Source organism: Montipora foliosa, chromosome 5, assembly GCF_036669935.1.
Source record: "Montipora foliosa isolate CH-2021 chromosome 5, ASM3666993v2, whole genome shotgun sequence".
Classification (NCBI taxonomy): domain Eukaryota; kingdom Metazoa; phylum Cnidaria; class Anthozoa; order Scleractinia; family Acroporidae; genus Montipora; species Montipora foliosa.
Window position 1 is genome coordinate 484,571 of NC_090873.1, and position 10,000 is coordinate 494,570.

The following is a 10,000-nucleotide window of genomic DNA, read 5'->3' on the forward strand; positions in this document are numbered from 1 at the left end:
ATTGGTTACAGACATACTTCAAATTATATATTACTAGAGGTTTAATTAACATACATTGCTGTTTTGTAATAGATTTTATAGTTTGTAATAACCTGCGATCAGGCTCTATTTTTGTTTCGCGTGCTACGTAATGTGGAGTTGGCGAAACGAAAAATAGAGCCTGACCAAATTCCTCTTCGAAATTCCTTCCGCCCACCTTTTTTGATTGATTGACATGTCCTTCGTCGGCCAATCAAATTTACTTCCATTACACCAATACACGCGTGGACGGCAGATTCACGCTATTTTGTTTTACCGTGGGAGGAATATTATAAACGAATTCGAAAGTTACCGTTGGCTTTAATTTGAGAAAAACACATTTAAAGCATGGGGAATGTTTTCGACGAGTATATTGCGGCAAAGGCCGGTGTAATTCTCCCTCCGAACTTCACTGAATATGCAATCTGTTAAGCTTGACATCTTAATTTGTAATTGAGATAACCTAGCGTTTTGTCGTTGGACGGTTTGGCAATAGATTGTTAAAGAAAAAAAAGAGAAATACATTATTCCTTTGACGTGTTTCCCATGAAGGTTTCTTTGGTGATTTTTTCGGGTAATATCTTCAGTTGCAGTGTATTTCTAGAATTGCGCGCAGTAAAATCATGATACGTTTGGCTGTTTAATTTTTTGATGGAGTACGAACAGTAAGATGGACTCGCAAAGTTTCTTTTATTGTTGTACAATTGATCTCTCTGGAAACATGCCATTTTAGTTTCTGGAGCGTGAGTTTTAAGTTAAATCAACTGGAAATATTATGAAGTGTGCAAAAAAACCGTGTCATCAGTCATGTACAGTAAATAAATAAAGCCGTTTGATACAGATATTCAAAACATGCATTCGTGTAACTTGCGATTTTATCAGCATCTTCTCCTGTTGATATATATGTCCCTTGTCTCATCCAGGAAAGCAAAATGCATCGGCTTTCATTGCCATTTGAAAGAACCAGCTATTTAGCGGCTTTCAAAACATCAGGGAACTTTGTGCCAAAGTTCTTTCAACCCCATGGCCACAGAGCTCGACAACGGAATCGCTAATTTCACTCGTTCCAGAGATTCAAACCCGATTCTGGACAAGTTATGAGATATTTCAGATGGCATATCTCCATTTATACAAAAAAAAATCAAGCTGCACCGTCCACGGCATTGTAAGAACAAAAGGGAGCAAATAACTTCGTACACTTATGGCGGATTAGTCTCGAGGACTTTGCGAGAGCTCCGCGCAATCACAATGGCATTTTCACTTCCGGCGTTTCAACAGCCAATCAGATCACGAGTTTGGTCGGCCAAAATTTGGCCGACCAAACGGAATTCTTGAGAGACTTTTGGTCAGGCCCAATTTTAGCGAGCAACGACATAAGAGAACATATGGGCGAAGCTAAAAATGGGCCTGATCGCAGGTTAAGTTTGTAATGGTCCTTAACACCATAGTACTTTGATAGAGTTGTTTTCAATTGAGTGTCGAAAGTAATTAGCGAATTGCTTTGGTTTATAATTACTTCACTCAATGATTGGTTCAAAGTTCTCGCGCCAATTTTTCAACCAATCAGAAGTGAAACCAAAACCAATCATGGCTTGCGCATGCACGTTTTCCCACGCTTTGTGTCGGCTACGTGTAATTACTTCGATTTTTGATTGGTTTACCGAATTGTTTCCGTCCTTTTTGATTGGCCAAAGGAATTACTTTGGTTTTGGTTTTACGACACTCATTTGAAAACCGCTCTATGAGTTACTGTACTGTATTGTTTCCTTATCCCAAAACCCTTTCCCTTTGTATTAAGAACATGTTTTATTTATCAGGCTGAATTGTTTTTACTTATATGGTGCTTTATTGGCCAAATTGCATCCTGATGTTCTCAATCCACTTGTTCTTATATGCGGGTGTTTACTCTAGATCTTTTGCATCCAGATAATTTTTCGGTTTTCTACGGCTAATATCTGTGGTTATGCAAGCAAAAAGGCTTAAAATGTCAAGATACATGTAAGTTAGAGTTACGAGCTTTTTAAACTTTGGAAGTCAATTTTTCGTATCAACATGCAAATTGGTACTGTATGCTAATAAAGTACCACCCTGCGAGCAGAGCCTCCTTTTGTCTTTTTCCTTACTAAGGAGGAGAAAAGGAGGCTCTTCCTGAATCGCGTCTACTCTTTGAAGCCGCCGCAGCCCGAACTTCTTGGGTAGTCAATCTTGTTTTCTCTCGTCAAACCGGTTTTTCCAGTGCTAGCATCTTTTAGTGATAAAACCGATAGTCATAATTGAGCCCTCTATACCGTGAAAAACCAAGATGAAAGCGAAATCTAGCATATTCTGCTTGGGTTCGAGACGGTATCTTGGCAACATGCAGCGCATACTCAATAAAGATCTTACTCGATTCAATTTAGTGACAAAACCGATGGTTATAATTGAGCCCGCTGTACCATGAAAAACCAAGATGGCGGCGAGATCTGGCATAATAGGCTTGGGTTCGAGACTGCATCCTGGCAAGATGCAGCGCATATTCAATAAAGATCTTACTCGATTCATGTAGAGTCTTTCTCAAGAACGCCAAAATCGGGCAAGCAAAAGAAAGGCTCTGCGAGCAAGGTGATAAAGTACAAAATGTAAGTTACTCAATAACTTGTACATAACGAACTTTAAAAGGAATGATGAAATGGTATATGAAATGAATCATATATGAACTGCGGATAGCTTCACTTGATTTAAAAGGAATCTTAGGAAACAAGGGAAATTTGAACATTTCAGAGAATGAATCTGCAATAGCAGATAAACCACATTACTATAATTGTTTAATTGATGTATAATTTTTAATTGTATAATTTACTTTCCGGCACAGAACTCAAAGATTCCAGATTCCCTCCCCGAAGTATCATCTGAGGGTCAACAGAAAAGAGACAATGCTGCTCGTGATTCTTCTGTTAAAACAAAGTAAGGATTGCTTTGCTGTAAAGGGTTTTCCACTTTTTGGCCAAGTTAAAAGAGGATATAAGGGCTGACGGAATGGACTAGTTTGCCTTCAAGAATGCGTGCCCTCTGTCCTTTTGATTAATGGATTCTATGGGATGTATATATATATGTTTTTTTTTTATTTTAGGAGGTAGAGTTTTGTACGTTATTTTTTTCATTTTGGGTAAGAGCGTGGTCTGAACAGCAATGTCGGAGATTTTGTAGTCGTCATAGCAACGCAAGTGGTTTTTGTTGTTCTCATGTAGTCTTATGTAACGTGATGTGGTAGTCCTTATAAGGGCTACGATACAAATGTCATTTATCCGTGTAACCAACGCCCTTGTTGAAGGATAAAGAGAGAGCGCACGGAGTAGTAGAAAGAGAGATCTGTGTTCTTCTAGCGAGTGACTACGGCGCCGAGAGATCAACTTTATGAAAATTTATGATCAACCTGTTTGTTGTGAGTGAATTAGGAAATTAGAAAGAGCAATTTCCAAAAGAAAAAGGTAAGACTGTAGCTAATAAACCAATGAACAAAAGATAAGTGAAGTGCGATAGAACGGGTGAGTGTCCTCCTGAGGAGGACTGTTAGGGGTTGGCATTAACTGACGTTTCAGCAACCTGAACGGAAGTTATCTCCATCTAGGCTTAATAGACAGTCAGAGTTCATTTATCAATCACATCCACGACCAGAATATTTATCATGTGACTCTGAAGGTGACTTCCGCTCAGGTTGTCGAAACGTCATTCAATGTCGTCCACTCATCCGGACGATTGTAACTTCATTTAATTATGACATGACTCCTTGGTTCAAACCATTCTCGAACATACAAGCTATTTCCGTGAAGCTCGACTCCGTTCCTTTGTCCCGTTTAAAACAGTTTAACTGTTCTTCATTGTTACATAATTTGCAGGGTTAATCAGGAACTTGTCCGCTTTATTTCAGGCGTCAGGAAGGTCCAGTTACGACATCTCTTGCTCCTCGACAACGCCCACGAGCAGGCCAAGGCGTCCAACAATTGGCTACTCCTCAAGCCTCAACCCACTTAAGCCACATTGCCAGCCCACAGCAAAACCGCAAACAGTACAGAGGAAACGTTGTTGTTTCCAATGCACATGGCTTCAGTCACGTGGCAAGCCCGAGGCAAAACAGGAGAAATGTACCACCAGAACATTCAATAGTCCCTGACCAATATGCGCCTCATCAGCAAGTTCCAAGTAATCTAGGGCTTCGTGATCATCGAGATTCCTCGAGCAGTCCCGATTTGATGGATGTGGGGCAGGGTCCAGGAGGCTTCCATTCAACGCAGCAGGGTCTGCTCCACACCTATCAGCAACAGATGACAAGAGAGCAATACCTGCAGCAGCAATATCTCCAGCAACAACAGCTTGCACAGCATCATTATATGCAACAACAGCAACAAATGATGCTGCGACAGCAGCAACAACGCATCCTCCTTCAACAACAACAGCAACTTTATCAACAGCAACAACAGTTTAACTACGCGAGGGATGGCTCATCGGGACAACAGTACCCGGTTGTATCAAGGCAGTCACATCACATTCAGCAACCCCAACAAGACGTGACGCAGCAATTTTTTCAAGACAACGAACATGGCGCAATTAATCCTTTCTATGAGTACGGACAGTATGGCGGCTATAGCAAGCAGCCTTTTCAGGAGTATCACACAAATCAACCTCACGTGACAATACAGCCCTCTCTGAACCATACTAAGCCTGTCCCTCAACAAGCAAAACCTGAAAATGGCGACAACAAACTGTTACGTCCGAGGTACATGTCTCACAATCGATCCAGGTCTGATCCAAATTTTGTTGCTAACAGTGACAGAGGCTACCAAAAGCAAATGGCCTCTGTCACCGCACTGCAGAACGCAAAAAATTCCAATCAACAACAACAACATCGAAGCCCCAGTGATCCCTCGCTCAACGTTACAAAGGAGCCAGAGGCTCAACCCGAAGCGCCATTGGTGGATATTGATTCAAACAGCGATCCTACTCCTCACTGGAATCCTTTCAGTCCATATTATGACTCGAATGAACGAGGCTTTGTTGGAAACTCTAATGAAGATCCCGATGATGACTTTGCCGCCTTGCGCGATAGTGACAAGAAAGAACCCACAGCTAGTTCCAATGTTGATTGTCAGCAGGCAAATATTGGACATCATGAGCCAGATATTGGTTATCAACATATCATCGGTGGTTCTCATCATACTAACTCTATCTATTATCAGCCCAATGTTGAACACCATCAACCAAAAGTAGTAAAATTGCCGTCGTCTGAATGTCACCTGAAAGACAGTACTGATATTTTTGGAGCAGCTTCATTTGGCAGCCAGATATCAGAAATACAAGGTGTGACATCAAGTGTGGAAACTTCGGATCTTTCAGATCGCCCTGGACGGCTAAGAGAAGATCACAGCGTCGATCTGCCTCCGCAAGTTGTGCAGCAGGATGGTAACAACCCTTTTCTCGCGGGCTACCGTACCTCGGAGGTTGAAAAGCAGTTAAAATTTGCGGATCAGGCATCAAGCGACAGTGAAGAGGAGAAACTTGAATTACTGGAAGGTGCAAATTTTGCACCACCCCGCTCCCCTGGTTTGTCAGATCCGTTCGGTGCAGCACCTTTTGTCGTGCAAAAATCTAAACAGTCACCCCTCTCAAAAGATGCTTTTGGAGCCTTGCCTTTTGCGGGCCCGACGACATCTCGGTCAACAGGTCGCTACAATCAATCGAACAATGTTCAGAATTCTGAGCAAGTGCTTCATTCGCGTAGTGTGAGTACAAGTCCATTCCTAAATGTAACGGAATCAACTGCTGGTGGTGTAGCTTCAACACCGTTTCATGACTTAAGTGAAGGCTTCGCAAATTCGACGCCGTTTGTGAAGAATGTTGGGCGTGAGGATCCGTCAGGCTTTGTAAACCCTGCTGCTGATTTAGTTGACAATTCGGACGATCCATTCGGTGGAGTGTCGTTCAACGCTAACCCAGCTGTCAAAAGAAGAAACGCAAGGAAACAGCTTGGAATAAAGAAAGAACCTCCCTTGGGAGTTCCTGGAGGTGATAACCAAAGTCCACGCCCACGACCCAGGCGTCTTTTACCCCACACACCTGATAAACCTCCTGGAGTGACTTTATCTGGCCAGCGGATTCTGAGTGTCGAGGCCAAAGTCCAGGATGTCGCGGGAATTCCTGTTGCAAGTCAAGGGACTGGAAAGACTGATCCAAAAACTACTGGGAAAAGATCAGCTTATGCAACCACGTGACTTTCCAAGAGAAAGCCAAAGTATCGCATGGCAGGTATTTGTGAGAAGGCTGTTCTCTAAATTTGAAGGTAACCCTTGAGTTTTCAATGGTGGCCTTGTTGGATTGTTCAAATTACTTCACTTGGAATTCGTGGTGCGCCCAAGTATTCATCATTGTTTTTCTGTTCAGTAGCTGTTAAGATATTTCATTTTGGAGGAAACCTCGAATGAGCTGTAATCTGGACTGTAGGTAGTAGTATAACGCTAACCTGCGAGTGCAGCCGCATTTCGTTTATTACCACCGCAAGGAACACTTTACTACTACCCGACTGACGTTGTGGCGGCGAGCGAAGTTCAGTGGCCGTGTATTTTATAGAGTAGGACGGAAAAAGATCACGTGTTTATGGTTTACTTTCAATTGGTTGTAAAATCCTTGCCGCCGACGTTGCCTTAAGGGAACCTCCACTAAAACAACAACTACAGAACATGCTTTTCAATGGAAGCGCTTGCACCTTCAGAATCGCTTTTATTTGTTTTCAAATTTCCCAGGCATCTCTCTTGGTTATTTGTGACGTGTAACTTATGTCTAACTCAAGATGGCGGCGCCCGGAAAAATAATTTGGAAGTGAAAGTTAAAGATTTTAAAGTTCACTTTTTCCGGTATTAAGTGCATTATTTTGTTCCGTTTGAAGTTATTGTTTAGTAGGACGGGAGGTTCTCTCTCACCTCTTTAAGCTCACCTAAATTTCATTCGCGTGACGATTTTGGTAGCTTTATGCTAAGTGAACGCTCAGATCAGACGCTTTTGGTATCTTGAAGTTGACAAAATGGAGCTTATGCAAGGCGTTTTTTGAGTTACGAGCCGCAAACCGAATTGAAATTTTGTGTTTTGGACGTAGCAAATAGTTTCGCGAAACAAGTAGTATTAGAAAGACCAAAGACAAATATCGAAGCGTCAAAGTAAGGTTAAAAAAAAAGCATGACTTTTTCTAGTGGCCGTTCGTCTCTTTTCGACGTTGTTTGTGGTGCCTCTCAACGATTGTTTGAAGTTTCTTTTGTTAACTTTAGTTTCTGAGCGCGACAGATGTACATATGCAGTAAGTTGCAGCTACGCTGTGCTGGTAACAGTGTGTCTGCATAGGTGGTTAAGGCACGTAAATTGAATCGGTGAATTTTGTAAGTTTCAAACCTGTAGAATTTCGTTTTACAGACTGGTCACGTTAGGTTAGGTCAGGATATCGTTGGTCATTCAATAGTTTCAAGTTGCTAATTTGGGGGGAAAAGTTAAAATTCTCAAGGCAACCAATCGTCAAGTGATGAAAATAGCATTTGTTTCTTTTGGGATAGGTTTAGAATCCTATCTGATGTCCAATGCTGGAGATAATGCGGAAACCGTTTAGGGAGGCTCCAACTGGATGAACTGGTTTCAACAATTTGAAGGGAATTTCTTATGAGAAGGGCTAACTAAATATCAATACTTGTTTAACAAAAGTTGCACATATTAATATAAAAAGAGCCATCTAAAAACACCTTATCTTTTATCTTTAAACCTTTAAACCTCAAAAACGAAAGTGATAAGCAGGGTAAGCTGAAACCCTCTGCAAAGTTAAAAGCTCCCAGGAGTGGATTCAAAACCAGCTTACAAATATTCAGTTGTCAAGGTGGCTGTGAATCTTCTCCAGAGGATTGTTTTTATTTTTGCAGATTGTTTCATCTTAGCTATTATGTCCCATAGCCCCATGTCACGCAATTTCCAAACAAAAGATTTTGCACGTCCAACCTCTCATTCAGTGAGAGGCTGGACGTGCAAAGACAATGCAAAGACAAAGCCTTTATTCCTCATGGACTCCAAAATAGCCGCCCAGTGATAAAGGTGAATTGATAAGTGCATCTTATTTAGTAATTATTGACGTTTCATTTGGAGCCATAACATTGCCGTTACTTGAAACAGTTGGGAAGATTCAGTTTTTCCAAATCGTACCGTGTGTTGGAAGTGTTAAAACTGGGGCGTTTACCATTTGCACGGAAAATCCGGTTGGAATGGAACGCTCGTAATGGTACAGGATTTTCCTGATGTGGCGTTTCGCCAGGCCTGAGTCTCTCGCGGCTGAAAGAAAACAATATCGAAAGGCGGTTATAGAGGCCCTGTACAAATGGTACAGGAATTTTCCTGTCATTGCGGTTGGAACGGGAAAAGATGACTACTTCTGAGGAGTTTCATATTTTTCAGAAACTTGCCGGTGGAATGAGCTGCACCATTTGAATTTCCAACCGGAATTTTCGGGTTGAGCGTCCTTAAAAGTAATGAAATCGTTTGCAAATACTATGAAATGCGTTCCTTTTGAGCTCCAAGCCTGAACTCGAGATCATTTTAGTGCAAATGATTAGTATTCTTTGATTACGAAAGAACTATAGTTTCCACAAACTTTTTCTTTTATCTGTCATCATCTTCTTCTACGAAATTTCCGATTGTAAATCAGATTTTTATGATGTAATAATTTTTAAGCGAAGGTAATTAACGGCGCATTTAGAAAATTCTTGTTACAATTTAATGTGTTACTGATAACTTGATGATTGCACATTATTGAAATTAATATTTTTCGTCTCGTGTTATATAATTATGGCAATTATTAATTATGGCAATAATAATGAACTTTATTAAAAACCTCTCGTAGCAGAGTTTAGAACCAACAAACTCAACTCACATATAGAAGCCAAGTCTGGGAATCGAACCCGGGCCACATTGCTAGAAGTCGATTGGTCTAGCTCCCTTTAGATCGATGTTGCCCCGCAGAAATAGATGCATATTAAGTTAAGTAACTACAACCTTATTTAGATAACGTAACCTAATTATAGGTACTGTAGCAACCAAGATTTTGTGTAATACTGCACGCATTCGAATTTATTCTTAATTGACCAAATCGGCTAACTCAATATTGTACCATTTCAGATCTCCTGGAGTTAAGTACTGTATTTGCTTTGTGTATTGTATTTGCTTTATAATGTAGCATTCACATGGAAATACCTGGCACAAAACGTTTTATTCCCAAAGGGTTTGAATCGGGTACAACATTGAGTTAGCCGATTTGGTTTATCGCCTAATGGGTGTAGGCAATCCTTGACCGTAGATATCTTAGGAAACAGAAATGTCGCTAGAAAATGATAGATCACTTCCAAAGTCCTACGACTTAGTCGATTTCCTCTGCCCCTCCCAGAAACAATTGATGGAAATAAACACAATGACATTTTGGAATTTCAACTGTTGGGAGGATGACCAGTTGGCTATTTGTAAATGCAGTAGTCTGAGCTGTTAACTAGGGACTACGTGGAACAAGGCCAGAGGTCACAGCGGGAATTTTCTCGCCAGCAAGTTCAGTACCATGACGTCTCGGGCACATCTCCTTTCCGCTGGGCCACCCTGCCAACTTAACGTCTTCTAGTGTACCGAATAAGAGGTTTCCCCTAATATCTGCTAGGATTCGGCTTACTATCAATAGGCAGAATGTGACATTCAGTCAAAACGGCTTGTGTGCTCATGCAAGTAGCATTCCATCGTGCCCAAAGTTGCAAGGAGCATGCCGCATGTTTTGCTGTCTGCAGCAAATTTGCATTAGTAGGAAGCCCTTCTATTCGCTGTAGAGAACTCAGAATGAGACGTTAGAAGTGTTGTATTCCAACCTTGTTTCGAGTACTCTTAGTATAGAGGATATGGAGATGGAGAATGGACGAATAGTACGTTATGGAACACGGTAAGTCGC

General features: G+C 41.3%; 1 protein-coding gene across 1 annotated transcript in view; it reads left to right on the plus strand.

The window, feature by feature from the left end:
* Positions 1 to 8,907, plus strand: part of LOC138003281 (AP2-associated protein kinase 1-like) — a 26,566-nt gene extending 17,659 nt beyond the window's left edge. The window contains exons 9-10 of the mRNA XM_068849237.1: positions 2,870 to 2,961; positions 3,926 to 8,907. Coding sequence (XP_068705338.1) covers positions 2,870 to 2,961; positions 3,926 to 6,263 — 2,430 coding nt within the window. The 3' untranslated portion in view covers positions 6,264 to 8,907. The remainder of the gene's footprint in view (positions 1 to 2,869; positions 2,962 to 3,925) is intronic.
* Positions 8,908 to 10,000: the final 1,093 nt, after the last annotated feature.